Below are 22,387 nucleotides of genomic sequence, written 5' to 3'. Positions count from 1 at the left end.
TTTGCAATTTAGAATATTATCATTATCGAAGTGATGTATGCTATTCGAGCAATAATTGATGCTCAATTAAGTCAGAACAAGGTTAATAACTATGGTATCTCACAACTGACGAATGATTTTGGAAATAATAATAATTTTTTAGTTCGTCGCGGTTACGAGACTAATATACATAACAATTTTATTGTGAAGACCGCGTGCATAAATATTCCAATTCTCGAGAAAACTAGAGCATTCTAGTCGAGGCATGAAATCGTGGAAGTGAAATTTCAACGGAATACGAAATCGGCTGCTCGTTCTAAAATGAGTTTCAATCGAAAGTTGATTGAATTTATAATCGATTACTCCACTCTACAATCCGAAAAAACATTGCATTATTCATGCTGTTGTACCTTTCATATTGTATTACTCGAAAACGAAATTCCAATGACAAGCGTCGTTTCCAAATCGCGGCCACACAATGTCAATTTTCGTCTACAAAGAATGCTAGTGACGCAAAAAAGTGAATCATCGAGATAAGCGTATATTAGCAACAGCACACGATGATGATGATGATGATGATGATGATGGTGATGATGACGATGATGATGACGATGACGACGATGACGAAGATGATGAAGATGACGAGTTGATGCGAAGCGAGCGAACAAGAGTTTGCGGACTTTGTTTTTAGAGGCGATTTTGAGAGTGAGAGAGATTGAAAATTGGTGCATGATCTTACCAGGAGGACGAGGGGGTCGGAGGCCAGTAGTCCGAGGGCGGACGGCATCACTGAGAGCGGGGCTGCGGCGGTTGCGCAGTTGGCCCCCGCTGCCAAGTTGTCGAGGCCGCCAGTCCGCCCCCGGGAGCGCTCCTCGGCCCTGCGCCTCCTGCGCTCCTTCTCGCGTAAGCTTCGACGCGCCCGCGCCAAGCAATTGCACTTCGTCGACTTCGCTCCCGCATCCTCATTCTGCAATTTTCGGGTTTTCCTTTTTCATTGTCTCTTTTATCACGCCAACATTGACACTCGTACTCTTTATTTTGTTTGTCTTTTCGTTAGTCAATCCAAACAACACGATTACAGTATATTTGAAGGTTTTTCTTTTGCATGGGTAAACTATAGTCGAATGCAGCAGAAAAGCTAGATGATGAAGTTACAGAAAAGGGTTGTCTCATTTGGGATGCACATTTGGTTCGTGGCACGCTGGGATATGGAACAACTATCGTTAGATAAGAAACCGGAAACGTGTAAATTAAGCGGGCACACATGTATTTACTGAAAGCGAAAGCCAAAGGAATATACGAATGTCTACAAATTGTCGTAGAACTTGCCGCATGGTAAGAAATGGGGACGGAAGATAATTAGACTTTTTAAGTAAAATGCAGACTGCACACAGTGTGCCCATCGTCGCAATGTCAAGAGATGCGGCGCAAAGCCGATTCTAATAAATTTCAACAATTTTAATTGACATTCTTGGTTGGTAATCTCCCCTCGCGATCGGCGACCCCCTTTTACAAATTATGAAGCCAGCGTTTATCCGAAAAAACTTGCAAACGCGGTCGCGGCGGTGACCAATTTAAAATTCAAATCCCCGTGAGTATCTTCATCTGCGAGTAATGAGCAATTAGCAAAATAAATAATTTACAGCTCGTTTCCCCGATTGTGCGCGAGAATATGCATATGCTGTGTGCGTGCGCGCGCGCGTGTGTAGCGCTGCGGTGGCAACGTTTCAACTGCATTATCGTCCGTCCTGATCGGCTTTCCCAGGTAAAAGCGTGACTACGGCGCAACTGAACATGGGCCGACGGTGTTATGTACGAAAAAAGGACCCGCTTCTATGCATTATGTCCAAAAGCAGCGTAGTAGCACCGATCATCGATAAGTCAGAGCGCTGCGCTTGCAGCCTCCGTTAAATCTCTCTCCCACGGATTTCTCTCTCTCTCTTTCTCTCTCTCTCTCGTGCCAAATTTAGAAAAAGAAAGAGAAGCACATTCGTGTCTCTTGCTCTCTCTCTCTCTCTCTCTCTCTCTCTCTCTCTCTCTCTTCTCTCTCGGCCTTTCGTGCAGTAGTTGGCATTTAAAGGAGGGGTAGACACAGACAGACAGACAGACATATATACACATATACACATTCGTTTGTCAGGATGATAAAAGTTACCTTAGTAGAGAAGCCACGTTCGCAGATAGTGCACTTGAAGGGTCGCTCCTTCGTGTGGCTCCGGTAATGAATCTCCAGCGCCGAGTTACACGCGAACGTTTTGTAGCAGATGTTGCATGTGGTGTTGCCGCGCACTGCAACAACACAGATCGTGCGATGATTTAAATGCCTGATAGACACAAGCCGCTATGTATTTTACGAGTCGGAGAAAACAAAAAAAACCAAAAAAAAACAACAAAAGAAGAGAAATTGTTTTCTTTTCTTAAGTGTTGCTCTCTCGTACACCGCGACGCGCATAAATTTTCGCAAATGCCCACACGCGCATTATACGACTATTATTACGCGATAAAAACTGGCGCGCGCTCGAGCCTTTCAATTATTAATGAAGCGGGCTCGCGCGATTCTTTCCTCTCTCCTGCTGGCGAGAGCCCATTGTCCTGCATCGGCCAAATAATTCGACGCACAGAGTTCGTGCAGCAGGCGTGAATAGAGTCGCTTCGCGCGCGCGGCGTACAAATAGGGCAACAAGAAGCCAGCAGCAGCAGCAGCGGCAGCGGCAACGGCAGCAGCAGCAGCAGCCTCAGATCTGAATAGAAAAGCACGCGGGCGACAGATCAAACGGCGCGCGCTGCTCGACGTATTTAAAATGTAAAACAGGATGTATTAAGATAATACCTGGCAAAGGCGCGAAGGAGAGAGAGAGAGAGAGAGAGAGAGAGAGAGAGAGAGAGAGAAGGCCTGCGCACGAAAGCGACGATTCATCCAGTGATAGCGATTGCCGCGAAGGGCGTACGCGTACGCATGAGAGAAGGGAAGTAGAAGACGATCGGTTATTGCGCAACGCTACAGATTGCGTGGCCATGCGTTGCAGTTTAGCCTGCGCGACGACGCGAGAAGTTGTGGCGAACGCCAGCCAATGATCGATGGATTGCGAGAAAATGATTTATATATTTGATCGCGCAAACGTTATGCAAGCGCGAGGTGCGCGAGCTTGAATAGCATTGATTTGCTTAGTTAATGAATATTACAAAGTGATAAGGCCCATAAATCTTTGCATAGACTTGGAGAATCGAAGAAAAATATTTTGAATAAGAACGCGGGATCGCGTTATTTATCCTACACAGAAATGAGAGATACATGGGCATATTGTGTTTGAGCGAGGAGAATATATCCGCGCGTAAGTATATAACAGAGTTATGAGCAGACGAGAATAATTAAGATCTAAGTGAAAGGAGCAAAGCACACACAAAGAGCGTTGAAGGAGATAGAGTGTTGAGGTGGGGGTCCGGCTACACCAAGTATACCAAGTACATAAGGACTCACGGCATCATTGAGATTCAGGGAGTAGAGTTGCATATTAGTTTTTAGTCACACGAAAAAGGTTATAGAGAATGAAGCCTTTAAAAAACAACCTGTGTAATTTGCACTCAACAAAGAAATGAAAAGAAAAATAACATCAATGTAATGTTGATATAATTAACTCGTTTATTGTCACATTCCAAAATAAATTATAGAACTAAAATTTGTTGCTGGTTCTTTTTGCTGGTTCAATTGCAGATAACGTCTACTCGACAGAACAACTATAATAATAATAATAATAACGTATTAGGCTCTCCTTAATACAGCACAACACAGCGAAAAAAAACACATGTCCATTTGCCCGTTTTACAAACATCGTGTGCAGATATATATAGATAATATTTATATATAAATATTTATTATTCCATATCGAAGAGATAATAGTCTCGATAGAATTATTTTAAAGGCTTTTACAATGCATCGTTCCTCAAAATAAATGTCGTAGCGTAGTCGAGGCTACAAAGGATATCATTGCCTATATAATAGTCATCATCGTCATCATCATCGAGAGCCTACAGGTAAGCACGACAGAATGATAAAGCGATAGAGTGATAGAGAAATAGAGTGAGGTGTAGACGGGTGTCCCGGCCCCTGTCGTCTGTCTCCTTTCACGCTCGTCAGTCATCAGCGCCTACCTGCCGAGCCGCCGACCGCCAGACCAAGCGGATTGTAGGTCGAAGTGGCAGCCCTGACGGCTGAGCTCGTCAGCGAGGCAAGCGGGCCTGGTGCGCTATTCGTTGGCGCCGCCTGCAGTAGACCGGCAAACATGCCGAACGGGTGGTGCGTCGTCGGCGGCGAGCTCGCCGAGCTCGCTGGCGTCGACGAGGCGCGCGGCGTCAGGTCGAGTGGCGCCGGAACCGCGTGAGGACTGCTGCTCTTCTCACTGCCGTTGTAGCGATGCAGCGGCGGCGAGGCCTTGTGCGGCGGCGGCGGCGGCTGCTGCTGTTGACTGGTGGCCGCCATGGTGGTGATGGTGCGAACTTGGCTTTCGAGCGCGGCCAGCGAGGTGGAAAACGAGGGTGGCGAGCGAGGGACGAGACTGTCCTTGTGATCGGGAATATCGGAGTCGACGTCCTGGTTGTGCGACTCCTTGTCGTCGTCGCCGTCCACGCTGCTCCGCCGCTCGTCGACGCACCTCTCGTCGTCCTCCCGCCGGTCCTCCTCCTCGTCGTCGGCCTCCTCGACGTCATCGCCGCCGGCGCTGCCGGCGCGCTCCTCCAGGTAGCGCTGCTGCTGCGCCTGGATGTGCTGATGCAGCTGCTGCTGCTGCTGATGCAACGACTCCTTCGAGTCGTTGTCGTCCATCGACTGTCTCTCGAGCGCGTGCTGCCGGGCCGTGGCTGGGAATCCGAGGGGGAACCCGGCGGGGTGCATCGGCGGGAAGGCCCCGGGCAGGAAGGCCGCGAGCGGGTGAGGCGGGTAGCCCGCCGGGGCGAAGTCGTGCACCTCGGCGGCGCGAATCTGCTCCGGCGTCAGCTCCGTCGGGTCGTTCGTGTGGAGATTGACGTGCTGCTGGAGGACGAACGAGTTGGCGAACTTCTTGTGGCAGACGGTGCACTGGTGCAGCAGCCTGAGCGGAGGCTTCGCCCTGTGCACGCCCATGTGAGTCTTGAGGTTGCCCTTGGTGGTGAAGGCTCGGCCGCAGATCTTGCACTTGAAGGGCCGCTCGCCGGTGTGCGTGCGGTAGTGCATCTGCAGGGCGCTCTTGCACGACAGCACCCGCTGGCAGATGATGCACTGGTTGGGGTCGGTCAGCTTGTGCTCGATGTTGTCGACGAGCTGCTGCAGCTTGGACGTCTCCGAGGTCTTGGTGATCTCGATGAGGCTCTCCCACGAGTTATCGTTGCTGCCCGGCTTGGGGAGCAGGCTCGAGTAGATGGCGGGGTCGCGGGCCGGGTCGAAGGGCTCCGCGGGCGGCGCGGCGCCGCCCGCCCGGCTCGGGGCCTGCGCGTGGTGGCCGGCGGCCAGCTGCGAGGGGTGCGGCGGCAGCCCCGAGAACAGGATGTTCGCGAAGGACGTCTGGATGCTGCCGCTGCTGGCGCTGCTGCTGGTGGGCGAGGCGCCCGGGTAGACCATCGACTGCTGCAGCATCGAGGCGGGGTTCGCCCTGCTCGACAGGTTCTCGGGCTGCTCGTCCATGTCCTCGTCCGCGTCCAGCTCGCCGGGCTCCATCCGGCCGCCGCTGATCTTGCTCTCCATGCTGCAGTCCTCGTACATCTGGTGGTGCGGCTGGGCGGCCGGCGACGCGGCGCCGTAGCGCCGCGGGTCGGCCTCGAAGTCGTCGGGCTCCTCCTCGTTCATGTCCTCGCTCTCCTCGGGCTCGTTCTTGGGCGTGATGCGCTCGGCCAGCGCGCCCTCCCGGCTGGCCGGCCTGGGCTGCTGCTGCTGCTGCTGCTGCTGCTGGTGGTGGTGGTGGTGGTGGTGGTGCTGCTGCTGCTGCTGGCGGAGCAGCTCCCGGCCGGGCGAGCGCTCATGCTCCATCTTGACGAGCTCGTCCGGCTTGTGGCAGTGCTCGTGGTAGGAATGATGCGAGTTGGGCGAGTGCTGCGGCGAGGGCGAGGGGCTCGGCTTGCTCAGGTCCGCCGGGCCGTCCTGGTCGTCGCGCGCGCCCGGCGGCGCGCCCGCGGCCGGCGGCGGCTGCGCGGAGCCGAGTTGCAGGGGCGAGCGGTAGAGGGCCGGGGGCAGCGCGAGGCCCAAGGGCAGGGGGGGCTGCGGCGGCAGGAAGGACACCGGCGGCACCGCCCCGGGCACGGCGCCGGCGGCGGGGAGGAACACGGGGGAGGGGCCGCCGGGCGGCGGCGCGGGCGGCGGCTGCGGGCCCGCGGCGCCGGGCGGCGGCGAGCGCTGGCCGCACGCAGCCAGCTGCTGCAGCAGGTGGGGGTGGTACTTGTCGAGGTGCTCGGGCACGGGGTTGGGATTCATCTTAACGTGGGGGAACTTGTCGCGGTGCCTCTGGAAGTGGACCTTGAGATTGCCCTTGGTGGTGAAGCGGCTGCCGCAGACGTTGCACTTGTAGGGGCGCTCACCTGTGTGCGACCTTATGTGGATCTGCAGAGCCGAGTCGCTGCCGAAGACCTTGCCGCAGTAGCGGCAGCGGTGCTTGAAGAACGGCTCGCTGCGGCCGCCGCCGCTCTTGCCGTCGTAGGGCGACATGCGCGAGCCCTTGGAGCCGCGGAAGGCCAGCTCGTCGGCGAGGTTGTTGGCCAGCAGGCCCTGGCTGGCGTTGTCGAGCACCTCCTGGGCGCGCTTCTGCAGCATCTCCAGGGTGTTGGGCTCGTTGAGCGGCAGCGGGTCGTTGTTCGTGATGATGGACGAGGCCAGCGAGGAGCTGATGGAGCACAGGGCCGGCACCTGATGCGAGGCGGCCAGCGCCGGCTGGCTGCCGGCCGTCGGCGCCGCGGACAGCGCCGTCGCCGGCAGCGGCGGGCTGCTCGCGCCGCCGCAGGGCCCGCCGCCCGGCGCCGCGCTCAGCGCCGGGGACGCGCTGCCCGCGGGCGCGGGCCTGTCCTGCTCCCTGCCCGCGGGCGGCGAGGGCAGCCTCGGCTGCTGCAGCAGGTGGCTGCTGGGCGGCCGCGAGTGCGCCGGCGACGTCAGCGACGACAGCGGCTTCGGCTGGATGAGCGCCGCGGGCGACGGCGACGCCTCCTTGCTCTCGGGTCTACTCGAGGCCGCGGCGGCGGCGGCGGCGGCGGCGCCGGGCTCGCTGGCCGACTGCGCCGCCGCCGTGGACAGCTGGTGCTGCAGCTGGCTTATCAGCTGCAACTGAAAGACCTGCTGGTGCTGCAGCGTGTAGAGCGTGTTCTGCAGCACGGCGAGCTCCTGGAGGGCGGCCTCGCTGTCGGCGCCGCCGGCCAGCGCCGTCGCGGCGAACTGGGCTACGGCCACCTTGGTGTTCTGCAGGGCCTCGAGCGTGACGTGACTAGTGCCCGCCGCGGGGAACAGGCCCGCGGCGGCTGCGGCTGCGGCGGCGGCCAGAGGCGGCGCGGCCCCGGCCTCCACGAAGCTGTTGTTGTTTTCGGCGTCTTGGCACAGGTGCATGCGCTTGTCGTCGTCGAGCTTCTTGAGTGTGGCTGGCTCTTCCGTCTCCTCCTGCTCGTCCATGTCCTCGTCCTCGTCGAGCTCGTCCTCGTGGTGCGAGCGAGTCGACGTGAGGTCCACCGCTTCCTCGCCCATTGCCCCGGCTGCAGCCTCTTCGCCGTCCGATGCTGAGTCATTCTCTTCACCTACAACAGCAACGCCAGAAACAGTGCACGTTAGTTTTCCAGCCAGACTTTCACGCCGCCACAGCGTGTGCAGTGTACATGCGTTCGTTTCCCATTGGGGATAATAACGAGGCTCGCTCGAGTTTTGTAACGCTTTAAGGGTAGGAAGGGCAGGAGCGGGGGAGGGGCAGGCACAATTTATTGTTATGTACGGCTCGTTGTGTCGCTGTTTGTGTAGCATATTATCGAATCAAGCGTAATGTATGCGTTAGATGGCCTTTTAGAGGAGTGCTATCGATGTATAATGACGCTGAAATATCGATATAATTTATGTTTATAACCGGGCGCACAATAGCGCACGGCTATGTATGCGTCGAGGAATTCCAAAATAAGTAGCAGGCCTAAAAGCACACTTATGATTGAGATTCAGTTTTGAATAATTTATCTCGTGAAAAAATAAAGAACGGCAGGAGAGGCGCGGCTTAACGATCGAGCACCTCGCCGCTGCGGGACAATTTCCAATCTTAAAGACGCCCGAGAACGAAAATAAAGTCAGCCGTTAAAGGAGAGAAATACTTTAATGCCCTTATATACAGCGCTCAACTGCACGGCGATGGCTATCGCGACATGCTCATATGGATCGTAAAAATTAAAGCTTAAAAGCTATACGCACTCGCGCGCACACATTTTCCGCGCACGGCTCAATAAAATTAATGTTACTGCGCGTTGAAAATGAAAACGAGCTGGGGCAGCGAGTTATATAGGCAAAGGGCTCGCCGGCGTTATTAACGCTGCACGCACTGGAAAATGGCGAAGACGCGCGCATAAATTGTCGCTGGCTTTACCTGCGCCTTATTATGCCGGTGACACGTTTAGGAGGGAGCCGATTGATGTTACGCTGTCGCCGTGCGATTATGTGCTCTCTCGACGCGGCCACGTATTTTTCGCCGTTCGCGCAGGAAATCGTTCCTTTGCAACCCGATGGCTTTCGTAGCCGGGCTTTGTGCGTGCGCTTTCCGCGCTGTCGATGTGTCAAATATAATACCAATGGCAAATAAGAAACGAAACACACGCACACACGCACGCACGCACTACGAGCGTTAATTTTCCGTGTTTTTTTCTCCTGCTTCCTATCCTCGCTCGAAACAGCGCGCTCCACACGGAAAAATTATGACTCGAGCGCGTGGAATCAAAGAATTTTCCGGCTCGGCCGTAAATCAAATGCTCCAATATGGTGCAATAAATACACTATCAAGTCTATTTTGAGCCGTGGTGCGCTCGCGCGCATTCCAAATGTAAATCGACGCGTGCGTGCCGAGCTCCGTTGGAAGCCGTTGTTTTTATTATTTGGCTATCTTCAATAACGATCGCGCACCCCCTATGACTTATGCCCGTATCGAGAGTCCCTCGCCTCGAGGCGGTGAGCACTTGATTGTCGGACCTCTTGATCACATCGCCAATGTTTTTACACAGTCGTGCGCCTGATGATTAATAACGCGTTACTAAAGAGGCGCCGTTTCATTGTTCTTTACTAGGCGAGAGCTTGACAGGCCCGAGGCATATCTCTCTTCGTCGTTTTTCACCATAAATATCATCGGCAATTTACGAGCGACAGACCGAGAGCCGGCTGGCTCGTGTGGATTATAATCAAACGAGAAAATTATTCCAACGATCGGTGCGGTCCTAACGGGACATCCTCGGAAACGACTTGGTCGAGAACGTCATAGGAGCCGGGCTCGCGGCGCGCACTGCACTTTGGCAATACATTAGGATGTGTTATATGCACGTAGCCTACCGGAGTATGCGAGTCTCGGCGCCTGTTGGCAGTTCCTGCGTTGTTTATCGCCAGCATTGCCGTTACGGTTCTCGAGCCGTCGATTGATACTCCAACGCATCAGCTGCATGATCGATTCGAACAACAGCAACGACGACGAGGACGACGACGCACACAGCCACACAAAGCATCCACTTTAGCTATCTCATGTTCTATCTCTGGATGGCTTTGAGCGTAAACAGCGCTCGCGACGCGACCGAGGACGAAAAGCGACTGACTCTGCCGTCGGAGAACCGGCTCTCTCTCTCTCTTTCTCTCTCTCTCTCTCTCTCTCTCTCCATCGTGTCGCTCCCCCCTTCGTTCCTTTACTCCCCACCAGCTATCCCAGTTATGAGAGACACCCCCACTACGCCGTATGCGCCCACTCCTACACAAAATCTCCCTCCTCTCTCTCTCTCTCTCTCTCTCTCTCGCTCGCGTTGTCTCTCTCCGCCGCGGTTATGACAGAGAAGGCGTTGCGGTTCATAAATCAGGTGGGGCGGGGCTTCTAGCAGTGAGCCACTCACCGATCGCGGATTATTAATTATTATATGCGCCAGGCCAGTACCCGCCCTTTGACTGCAACACCCTAATGGCTCGAGCTCGGGAGCGGCGCGTACGTACGTACGCTCCGTTCTCACGAACGGGTTAGAGAAAATTAGCGCGGTTCATGCTTAATGACTGTGGTTTCCTTTATTGTTTCGGTTGAAATGACGCTTTTCATACGGAACGCACGTATGCCTGCGCAAAAGACTTTAAGCGCCTCTCGTGCGCAATCTATACGTTTTATCCTCGCGTCTTTCATGCGCCGACGAGTGTTGCGTTTTATAATGTAACTGACTTTAGATAATTCTTGAGACGGTTCGGCAAAGTCAAATCGTAGAAGGAGCGAAGGAAGAATTGTTTGCAATAACGAGCAATCCACGCGATGGCGCAGAAGAAGGAGCTTGAAAGAGGACGAAAACGGGATGGAAGTACAAAAAGCAGGAAGTGGACGAGCCTTACAAGGCATAAAACCAGAGTTTTTGGCAGGCGATACTGAAAAACCGCGACCTTGAGGCCGCTGCCGTGTTGAACCGGCTTCTTCTCTTCTCTCGCGTCGTTCGCCCACGCGATCGATACAACGAGCTACCGTTTGCCTCTCTGTCTCTCTCTCTCTCTCTCTCTCATTCCCGCGCTCCCTTTTTCGTCGCTAATCGTCGATCAGGATCAACGGCCGGATCAGTCTCGCGACGATTTTCTTTTGCTCGCAGTGGCAAATTCTTTATTTCGGGAAGGAACGCAAACATCTGTCAAGACGCTTTCTCGAAATAAAAATCTCCTCTCGTGGCATTTATATATTTCCCGAGCGCGATGCGTATACAGCGCTCGCGTGCACATAAATTATAAAGGCTCAAGAAAAAGAGAGAGAGAGAGAGAGAGGAGAGAACGTGCAATTTTCAGGATGTTTCACGCGTTTGATATTGACTTTGACATTGCCATGCGCGCCCGCATTTCGCGGTTTGATTAATCGGCCAGTCGATTTTCCCTCGCACTGGGGAATAAGTGTATATATCGGTGTGATGCCTTTTGTTCTTTTTCGCCGCGCGCGGCGCGCAGCCAGTGTATGGGAAGAGGTGACGGGACGTGAGTTATTTTTTGTTTACCTTGCGTTTATCAAACGTAGCTGGCAGTTATTCAAACGAAAGACAAACGAATCGGCCTTACGTTAAAATTAAAAATCCCGCATTCCTCGCGAGAGCAAACGGACAAAAATAATACATTATCGTGACTCGGAGCTCTGTTTGGCATTATAAAAATTCTACAAATAACAGGTATTGTCATCGAACAAAGTTTCGAGCGAGACGATGCTAAAACAAGAGCACGAAAAAATACGGCCAGGTACGCTACGAAAGGACAGTCGGTCGCGCAGTGAAATTGCACTGGTTATTTGGCGAATGAAAGAAAGAGCGTCACACCCACGTAGGATTAACTGCACAGGTGTTGGGGATAAGACGGTTAATTCGATTATCGATTATCGAGTGCACTAGTCGCGTCTACGCTCGCGTTGGAAGCGCCACGCGCACTTTACTAAGGTTTCGGTTTTGCGCGATCGAGCACTCGCGACCTATTTTGCAAGCGGAACCGTAACGATTAGGCATTCTTGCCGGAAGCGCGACGGCATTGCATCGTTTTTATTTGTTTATTTATTTGTTGTCGGTTCCTCTTTCCGTTGAAATACATGCTCCCGACACGCCGAGTGCTTTGCATTTCAAATTGCCGATGCCCACGCGCCGCGCGACAAATTTCTAACCGCGCAAACATGAATTGATTACGAATTACCCGTCGCACGCAAAACTTTCCTTTTTCCCCGAAAGAGATGGGCAGACGGAGAAGAAAGGAGAATGGATGAAAGAAAGGAAGGAGAGAAAAAAAAACGAACTGTGTCACACGCTGAGTCGGCGGAAAAAAGCACACAATTCTCCTTTGCAGATGATTTACGGAAAACCGATCGGATTCCTGTCTTTGTTGACTTTTGCGCAACTTTTCGTCGTCCTTGACTTCTCTTTTTGTGCTGGTAGGACAAGCGAGCTGCTGATTTATGACCGTCTAGCCGCAAGATCGCGTCAATCATAAAGGGCCCGCCAGCAGGTAGTCCTGCCGCAGCACGCGACGGAAGTCATAATTCAGGATCTCTTGTGAAGGACCGGCATGTGCTAATGTGCAATGGAGACGTCCGACTTTCGCCCAAAAATGCGACCGCGTATGTATAGGTACGCTCTGCTCGCGCGCGTACTTGGGAGAGCACGCGACTCGAGTCTCGTTGAAAAGCGATGAAACAGGTGGGTCCATCTCTTTTGTCGAAAGGCGAGAGAATGAAGGAGCGAGGGGTCGGCGCGAAACGAAGCGCGGTTTTGCGTTAAATAGAACTCCAAGCACACGCTCCCATAAAGTTGACAACGAGCAGCGATAATTTCGGGCAAATTAGGTTGTGCGCTGCTCATATTTTAATTTTAAAAAAAGTAAATCTACAATCATCTTTACAACGAGTACGTGACTACTAAAGCTAGATAAGAGTCTCGGGTATATATACATTTATACATCGAAAAGATAGACAGGCAAGTACGACGCGTTGTATTTGCGTTTCCTTGATCCGAATTCGTTGGGGAATAGTCAGATTCGCCAGGCTAATTTAAATTTCAAGATCTAATTATGCGCTCGCGGCGGGTCGACTTCTGTTTCCTTTTTTCTTTTCGCCAGTACTCTTGAATATTCCACGTTGTCCATTCCGGCTCCGCATCCCCTTAACCAGATCGAATAGAGCTTCAATAATGCTCCTTGCAAGCCTGTGCGTAGATGAAGCATACAAAGCAAAGCGAGCAATCGCACACGTGGTAGGAGGCGATTGGCTCGGCAGTCGGACCGCCCTTTCGCTAAGATGGGCCTTATTCATCGCGTGGGAGAGTAGCGAGAGAAGGGGAAAAACCACGGCCCTCTCGTGTAACGAGCGCATGTGCATGTACGGACGCAAGGTACAAAGTGGACACGAAGCATCGACAGAACGTATTTGTGTGTACTCCCATAGGTCTACGGGAATCGATCACAATGGCAGTGGGATTATTGCTTTGTTGACGATCTTACATTTGCAACCTTTAGCTGAAATGATTTACACGAGTTATTTCTCTACAGCTTTCAAGTGGCAACTTAGAAACGTGACGATTCAAATAATTGCATTTCAATTATTCAGTGGTTTTGATCGAGTGATCGATGCCGTTCCTTCCCGAGCAATACACTTATAATTTTATAGTACATATCGTGACTTTGGAATTCTGACGCTGTTCACCTTTTGTTTTCTTTTTTTTGAAACTCTGACACGCGATTCATGAAAATTGCTTTACATTATTCAAACTTATTCCGATGATTTTATTTCCAAGTCAAAGACAAAAGTAGAAGATTGATCGATTAAGATAGCGATTTTTTCTTATTGTACATTCATTTTATAATACGCAGGTGACACGAGCTGATCGAAGGAAGAATTGATCAAATCGTGTTTAGGTGTAAAAGAAGTTTGCAGATGCCTCGACGTAATGTATATTATCATTTGGAAGATTACGTGCCCGCAAGCGCAGTTTATTCATCCTCACTGTGTGAGTGTGTGCGTGCACTCTGGCAGCTACGTACTTATTGCGCGTGTGCACTCTTGCGATGATTGTATAAATAATTGGTCCGAAAGCCGTCTGAATAATTTCGCGAGAAGAGTACACTCGCACTAGCGACCCAGCAAACTTGACTTATTTCATTTTATTCTCAAACGCCTTTCATACACGAGTCACTTGTTACGTTATTGTTTAGAATTAAAGCGACGGCCAAATCTTTTCCACGAGGAACAGAGCAAAGGTGCCGAATGAAATTAAAGGTCAAAAAGTTCCGATGAAATTCCAAAGTAGGTTAGCGCGCAGAGAGAGAGAGAGAGAGAGAGAGAGAGAGAGGGGCGATGTGAATACATATATCGCACAATGGTCAGTCCCCGGCGGATTCTATTTTCGATATGATCAAAGCGCGTCGCGCTAAATGAGCATCGTCATCTGCCTACCTCTCTGTCTCTGCGGTGTGCACGACGGCCATACGAGAGAGAGCTTGAGCTTTATTGTATTGGCGGCAATTCTAGACGAAGATTACGATAACGCGCGCAGCAGCTCGCGCTGGGCGCTCTCGGAGCCAACTGATGCTCAGACTCGATTTAACGTCTCGCTCGGACTCGTTAACGATATATTTATATATTGTTACGCGCGTGGATCGCAGTACCTTTCCACAAATTTGTCAATTTGTGCTCTAGATTTTCCGACTATTATTGCACGATTCTCGAGAAATTGTCATTTTGTCGGCGCGCTTATGCCGAGAGACTTGAGCGGCTTCTAATTCGGTATGTCGCGCGTATAACGCTGCAACTAATTTGGCTTCGATTTAATTGGCTTGAAACTACGAGACATCGACTCATATACGCGAATTCAAATGTCGGGCCTGATCGATCAGCCTTCTCTTAGCCTTGCGCGCACAATAGTATTCAATCGCTGGCGAACGGCCGAAACAAAAAGGAGTACATCTCGCGTACGCGCGTGCGCACCCATGTGCGAGTGTGCGTGTGTGTGTGTGTACAAGCTCTGAGGTCTGACCCGGTGAGTGACCCTCGCGGATTTACAGGTCCCTTGGCGTTATCTTATCTTAGGCTTGGGCTGGCGTCGGCAGGCAGCGGGCAACATGGGCGCGTTTATTTATTTGCAAATGAATAAATAAGGGCGATCGATGCTCCTCGCGCTCGGCCAGTCGTACCTCCTTCTTCTTTGCTGCGCGATTTATCGAGCGACTCGAGCATGTCATATATAGCTCTGTGTCTGTGTGTGTGTGCCGTGCTTACTGAAGGCTTATCGGCATGCATGCACGAGGTGAGAACCGACGCTGTAAGAGGCTTTTAATGTCCGCGATATTTATCGTTATTCGATCGCGAATTCGACCACGGAGAACGAGAGACGGACCAGCCTGCAGTTGTCGAATGATAACGGATTGCTCTTGTTCGATGTGTGGGGGCCAGCTCGCTCGCCCTCTCCTTCGTTTTTTTTTAAAGGCCCTTTTAGCCGACCTCAAGATAAAGCTGCTGCTTCACTTTTTTGGGATCAGATATATCTATGCCTCGGCGCCTAGCCAGATTTCGGCCGAGATACAGACTGGACTTTTTTATTTTCTGCGCAACTCTTAGCTCGAGATCGTTCATGTGCGGGCTTTCCATTATCCCAATCTTTTCTCTCGCCGACAAAGGCCAAATCGCTTCTATCGCTTAGCAATTTTCAGCGTTGCTTATACTTTTTAATCCAACTATGAACCTGAAGATCATTGTCAAGCTACTGCAATATCTATCCTCAGGTATTGCAAATGAAGCGCGTGGTCATTCTAAAAACAGTGCGAAAATACATAGAAGCGCGATGATTTGTCGACTACTGAGCGTAGATGCGATATAAATAGATAACCATAATAGTGCGCGCGGACATCTCGCTTTAAAATTCCAATTTTGTAAGTTTCCATCATTCATACGGAATAACTTGTAACAAACCACCCGGCAAACAGGCACACGCAAAAAACTCATCTCGCGCGTGCGCGTGGTTATACTTTCAAAGTAGCGCTACTGGCGTAGCATGCGTCCAATGAAATCGTAAATTTTTTGAAAATTTTACGATGTACTTGGCTTGCTCGCGCTGCTCGGCCATTGCTTGTGTATATTTTATGATCTCCTGAGAGAGAGAGAGAGAGAGAGAGAGAGAGAGACAGACAGAGAATATTACCGTATTGTGTGTATGTGTGCATTTTATTATTCATCGGCGTAGCACGCGCACGCCGGTTGCACTTTTACAACGGCCATGGGCTCAATAATCGTAATAATCGCAGCTACTATGAGAGCGTACTTACATAGTGGGAGTGAGAGAGGAGAAAAGAGAAAGGTCAGAGAACGCCTTTGGTGTATGTGAGGCACATGCACGTGTATCTTGTCTAAGCTCATACATATAGAACAGCAGTCTCTCTAACTCGCGTGTCCGTCTATATAACTGTCTTCTCTCTTTTTCTCTCTCCCCCTCTCGCGCAAGCAAGCGCCCATACAGTCGACACTATGCTTGTCTCCCTCTCTTTCTCTCGCTCTCTGTGTATATTTTATTTGAAATACTCAGCAACGACCTATTGTTTTAATGTACGAGCTATTCTGCCGTTTCTATTATTGTCATCGGCCGCGCGCATCTTTTTGGAAAGTCACGAGAGGACATGCACACGATTATCTGCAAGATATTGTCTGCACTTGAACGATTAGTCAGATGATAAGTTTGTTTGAAAGAGGAGATAGTGTGCCGTGATTCGTGTTTCTGATTCATAATCGATATGATTGTTCAATATATTCGAGTTTTTCACGCAAATTTCGCTAACCAATGTTCATTAGTCTGCGCGATTATGACCGATTCCACGAAATGCCTTAGATGAACTAGATAGCATCGTATCAATGTGAATTTGTTAGAAGATTTTTTTTCGGAAATCTTATGAAATGATTTCAAGTGGAAAACGAGGTCGAGAAACAACAAAATATTAGTGTCCAAGGCAGTTTTTCCAAAGCCTTTCTAAGTCGTCCAGAAAGCACACACACACACACGCACATACGCTTGGTTCCACAACTATACGGCTTGGAAGTCTCGCAAGTCGCGCGAGAGCTGGCATCGATTACATAAGAATGTGTTAATTGCGCGTGAAAATAAAAAGAAGGCGCTGCTGCTCACGGCTGGTATATACTGCAGCGTGCCGCGTCCGGTAAAAATTGAGATCGCGCTACTCGGAACCGAAACCATCTGTCAAGAGGTATACGAGCACAGATGTGGCTGTAGAGAGGGAAAGAAACTAATTCTTTTCTAACGAGCACTGCGGCGACGACGACGATCGACGCTCCTTTTTTTTTCGCGCGCAGCATTCTCCAAATTTCTCGTGGTATACGCTTTGCCGCCTCGTTTTTTGCCACTGCTGCCCTTTCAGTGTTGGCTATTTTAAGAATTTCTATTACGCTCGCGAGCTACGTGTACGTATACGGCGTGGCAGCGAATTATATGCTAATCCGCAATGGCACTTCATGAAAAAGAAAGCTAATCCTAAGAGGGCTGCGAGAAAAAAAACAGTGTTCGCGCCATCTGCTCGATAAAAAGCCGCTCTCTCGCGATTAATTTTCGTTCCCCCGGTTATGACAATGGAGAAAACGCCCTGCACGCGAGAGAGCGACTAATCCGCTCTTGGGCTCTGATTTAAACGTCAGCTAATGCACCGTCACTACGTACGTCGAGTTCGGAGACCATTAGCGTGCGCGGATATTTACGAGTTGCATAGCCACGCCAAGATAAGATTGCCCATTGAATATTGACGAGTGCGCTCTCGCGTCTTTGTTCCATCTCGCTCCGTTCTTGTTCTTTTTGGCGATGCTTCTATTCGGAGTCGCGCGCTGCGCCTTCTTTCGTTGCCGCACGAGGATGCAGCATCGGAAAAACATTTGCGATTTGATACCTTGATGAATAATAAAACAAGAATGTAATTATTTAGCATACGGTTAGCAGCTACTACTTTGTGATTATAATATGATCGGAGGTGATCCGCTGTGTGGCGCGTAATGAAGGCATTCGTGAATTGATTTAAATCATTCATTGTATGTCGCAAGAATCATATGTACCCATGGGCATATAAATATCGCATGGTACACGCGTTGTTTTCTCCGCGGCCGGCGAAAATAAAGAGCTGCTGCCGACGATCATAAAGAAAAAGGAGAAAAAGTTACGGACACCTATATATAGATGCAGAATGATCAATAAAAAGCTAGGAGAAATGTTAAAACAAGGAATCCTCGTTTACTGCCTTGCGAGCCGTATATTGAAAAAAAGAAGGCTGAGGGGAGCAGCGCGCAGGTGAGGATGATGCGCTTTCTCGTTGGCTTTTACGACGGGCCCGGGCAAGATTGTGTACAATTAAACCGTTTCCGCGGCCGTGAGCGCGAGCCGAGCTATCAACCCTCTAACCCTAAAGAAAGGCCAACTCTTTTTCATACAGTAAATCTTGTTTTCTTTTACAGCCCTGGCGCTCGCCATCTCGCAGCGAGCCTCGAATTTCTCCGAATCCCGAGAAATTCGAGGCTCGCTCGGTCCTACGTTGAAATCCGTTGAAATCAGTGCGCGCAGCACCACCTGGCCAGCTGATAAGTCATAAAGCCATATACCGCGACGGCAGCACATATTGTGTCGTGCGCATTAATTGCGGGCGTCGCGTGGCGCACGCATATACAGCAACAATGTCCGATGTATATCCCCATGAAAAATCGTAAAAGCTCTCCTGGCATCGAAGCGAAACGCGTGGGCGTTGTCCAGTGACGAAGAAGACATAAAGCCATGCGGGTCTAATGGTCCGTTTGGCTCCCGCTCTGGACAATGGTCAGTGTAGCAGCTGCGCCCCCGCTTTATGTCCTTTGATTTTTCACTTTTCCTCCGCATTATGTGCACCTACTTTCTTACGCCGAACGCTTTATTTCCTCTCGCTGCTCACTGGCTTTCGTACGATTCATTAACTCCCGAGGACATTCGTGTTAATTGGCTTGCCGAGTTCGCGCTGCTTCGCAATGTTAAACAACCAACGAAAATTGTCTTTGCGAAAAGTATTCTTCGGCAACGGTGCATAACATACGGCTTGCTGCAGCTGCCGCCCACCTATGGCTGTGTGCACACAATGCGTTCACAACGCTCCGGTTATCGGCCCATTATGCTGGACACGCGTCCCTCTCTCGTGCACCTCTACGAGCATTGTCGCAGCTCGTCCACCCCCACTTACCAGCGCGCTTAATTGAGTCGTGTGTGCGTGTGCGCGTGTGTGGACGCAGCGCGGGGACCAGAAGTACTATTCACGTCCTCGAACCAACATTCTTTAATTGTCGTCGACAGTTGGGCCTTCTTTATATATTTCTTCTTCCCCCTCTCCACAATCGTTGATTTATCAACGGGAAATCCCGAATGCTGCTATATATATATTTCATATATAATAAACCCGTAATGCATTTCAGGACATACATTTGCATTTGTGTCTTCAAAGTTAAGCGATAAATCATGTCAGGAGGAAACCAGATTAAACAATATAGGTATACCGTGGAATTTTAATGTCTTTATCGCATGGGGCGCCTAATCATCACTCGTGCGTTATGAATTTTAAATAGGTTGCGCGGCCATAAACGATAATACAACATTTCTCTCTCTCGCTCTCTCTCTCTCTCTCTCTCTCTCTCTCTCTCTCTCATTCCTACTACTGTGCGAGTCTGCTTTATGCTTTATTTTTTCAGGTCATTTGAATAACAAACCAGGAGGCGCTCGATAATTTATACGCGTGTGTACTTAGCTCAACCGCCTTATCGAACGGTCAAGCAAAAGGATAAATATATATATGTACGAGCGGCGAGTTGCGCGCTCGACGACAATAATCCACGCATATACGCTCTGGTTCTGGCGATTTCGGCGAAAGACTATGTATGCTATCTAAACTGGCCGGACGCGTATATCGCGATAAATTTTATCTCGAGCGTGTAATTCCGACATAGCCATTGAGGGTTAAAAAAATATATATATATATGTATCTGTGCGCACGAGGGGATTGCGACCGTGCTGCATTATGAGTTAGTGAAAGGGTCGAATCATGATGAAGCTGGCCTACCTCCTCTTTTTTATCATGGTCAAATGCTACCCTTTTTCTGGCTTATCCCTTCGATTGCTCCGATTTACGGGAAAAATCCTTATGTTTCTGATCGTCCCGTTTTCCTTCAATTTTCTTCGGAATTATTGAATTTTTCCAGAGATTTTTTTTCTTTCGGCATGACGAATGGAAATGACTGGTATGCAGGGATATGGTTATGAGGGTGACGTATGGTGGGTGGACATTTGACCGTCACAAAACTTTTCTAGGTATCATATAATATGATTTTATGAGCAATAACTCTCGATTAATTATATGTATATTTTTCTATAAAATATGAAAGTTCAAAGACTACGATGATTCTTCGCTAGATGATATTTCATACTTATGGTTGAAAATGTTTTCTCGTTATCATGAAAAAGCTCTACAGGTGCTGATAGATCAACTGCAGTATGGAAAAGATAATAAAAAATCTTTTCTGTGGACATGTGGAGTAAGGCAATGTGAAAATAGATAGCTTTTCTCTTATCAATCGTTGGTCGTTGCCGTAGGGCGATGCGAGTGTGGCGTGGCTCGAATACAGCATAGGCTACGTAATTGGCCATCTAGAATATTTCGCATTATTTGACAAAGGAAATGTAACGGCGGCGTGTCGCGAGACGCGCGCGTTTAATGACACTCCGAAGTGTTTTAATGAGGAATATTTTTTCCTTGCTCGTATAACGCACGAGCGTCCGAAGGAAACGAACCGCTGCCACGGCTCGCATAAATTCCGGAATGAAAAAGCATACAGGCGCACGCGCGAGATATCACCCGCATGCCATGGATGGAAAAGCCAAGCGAGTGCAAGCAGCCTACCGTCCCTTTCTCTCTCTCTCTCTCTCTCTCTCTCTCTCTCTCTCTCTCCCCCTCTCGCTTACATCCCGACGGAATTGCGTGCTGATTTATCCGCTTTTCTTACAATAATGCCCAAAAGACGACGACGACGACGCGAGATCGATGAGAAATTATACCACCGAAGAGACGAGAGAAAGAGCCATTTGTCTGCGCGGCGAGCAAAGAATTTTGTGAAATATTAAAAAAAATCCATTTGTCAAACGGAGCGCGCGCGCGCGCGCGTTCAAAGGATTAGAGGTGAAAGGCTAAATTAGCCCATCGTCCTCGAAAAGGTTTTCAAAACAACACAGAGAAGTTTTGGAGGTCAAAATGGCAAGAAAGGGGTTCGAAAAGGAGAGTCAAGCGCGAGGGTGGAAAATCGAGACGTGGCGCGTGCCGTTGCTGCTGCTGCGGCTCATCTACCTAACGGCAGCATCAGCCCCCTGCGACTTCAGTTTCTCGCCGTGGCGCCCATAAATAAATAGGGTTTCCGTCTTGACTGCTTTGCTCTCTCTTTCTCTTTCGCTCTGATCTCCTCTCCCTTTGAGTTTTGTAGGCGAGTTGCCCGCTGTTTTTTGCGCCTTTCGAGGGAGACAAGCTGTCAGCCGGCAATGTTAAACGTTTCAGTACGATTAACCATTGACTGTTATCCGTGTCGAACAATTAAATTGCAAAATGTATTAAATTTAACGCGGTATTTTCAAAGCAATTATTTGGCTCGGTCGCTTGATGGCAACGTGATATGCCGATCGAAGATAAGTTTCCGAAGCAGATCAATCATGCACCGAAGAAGTTTCAGGCTAAATAAGCGCGAGCCGACGAGTAAACATCTATCTACTCGAGATTTTTCAGCGTAACGTCCGAGTGAAGAGCACGACCATTCATCGGCATTCAGCGTCTCTTTAGCCCGATGGGCGATCATCCTGCTGCACGCTCCGTTTGTATACAGGCGCGCTCGAAGCCACGCACCGCGCGGAGTGGAGGGTTAGCCAGAGCGAGAGCGCGCGTGTTTGGCTCTTCGTATTTTTGGAAAGAGCATGCATGTTTACGGTTATTTCGGGAAAAATGTGTATGGAGAAAAAGGAGCTCTACGTATAGAGGGAGAGAGAGAGAGAGACAGAGACAGAGAAACACCCTCGCTTCAGGAAGGCGCAGATGCACGCGCGACATATATTGGCAGGCGAGCATTAATCCTCGAATTGGAATCTTTTTCCGTAGGGCTGTCTCGCTTTTTAAATAAACATTAAGAGCGACCCCCGGCAGCAAAACGCTGCATACGTCAAACGTCATCTCAAAAATAGCGCGAGCAGGCTCGTGCGCGCGGTAAATCACAGTGGTGTACGATAAAAACTTTGAATAAAATGAGATTTATAAGGTTCGTTAAACAAGTCGCTTTGAGATTGCGAGTACACAATTAAGACGGCAAGGGATATGGGTGTATATATGTGTCTTGCACACTTATCATAAGCACGAATCCGTTCCCTGACTCGTTCGCGCCCGTGAGCGGACTTTTAATTCTCCTGGCGCTCGCTCCCGCACCCTCTCTCTCTCTCTCTCTCTCTCTCTCTCTCTCGCCACTATTCGCACTCATAAAGATCTCCCGATAGCGAGTTACACGGCGTTTAGCAGATCATCTAAATTACACCTCGCTCGCTCTCCGCGGAGCTGCGCGCGGAGGCGCGAGCGAGTAAATATCCCAGATAGCGGGCTAGTCACGCATGCGAGTTAATTTTCTCGGGCCTGCATAACCGCGCGAGCGAGAAGGCAGCCGGTGCGAGCCGTGGCAAG

At 50.2% G+C, this 22,387-nt stretch overlaps 1 protein-coding gene across 4 annotated transcripts in view; it reads right to left on the bottom strand.

Moving 5' to 3' along the window:
• LOC131669279 (homeotic protein spalt-major-like) overlaps positions 1-22,387 on the bottom strand; it is a 49,741-nt gene that overhangs the window by 7,823 nt on the left and 19,531 nt on the right. For 2 of the 4 annotated variants that reach the window (XM_058944051.1, XM_058944054.1), the window contains exons 1-4: positions 9,491-9,713; positions 4,129-7,716; positions 2,135-2,268; positions 719-946 (exon numbers count right to left, since the gene is read on the bottom strand). In XM_058944051.1, coding sequence (XP_058800034.1) covers positions 719-946; positions 2,135-2,268; positions 4,129-7,716; positions 9,491-9,599 — 4,059 coding nt within the window. In that variant the 5' untranslated portion in view covers positions 9,600-9,713. Of the gene's footprint in view, positions 1-718; positions 947-2,134; positions 2,269-4,128; positions 7,717-9,490; positions 9,714-22,387 lie in introns of those variants that run through there. The other 2 variants (XM_058944052.1, XM_058944053.1) reach the window with 2 other exon arrangements.

Source organism: Phymastichus coffea, unplaced genomic scaffold (genome assembly GCF_024137745.1).
Source record: "Phymastichus coffea isolate CEN01 unplaced genomic scaffold, Cenicafe_Pcof_1.1 PCOF00091, whole genome shotgun sequence".
Taxonomy (NCBI): domain Eukaryota; kingdom Metazoa; phylum Arthropoda; class Insecta; order Hymenoptera; family Eulophidae; genus Phymastichus; species Phymastichus coffea.
The sequence above is the reverse complement of the archived record's forward strand: the minus strand, read 5'-3'. Positions and strand labels throughout refer to the sequence as shown.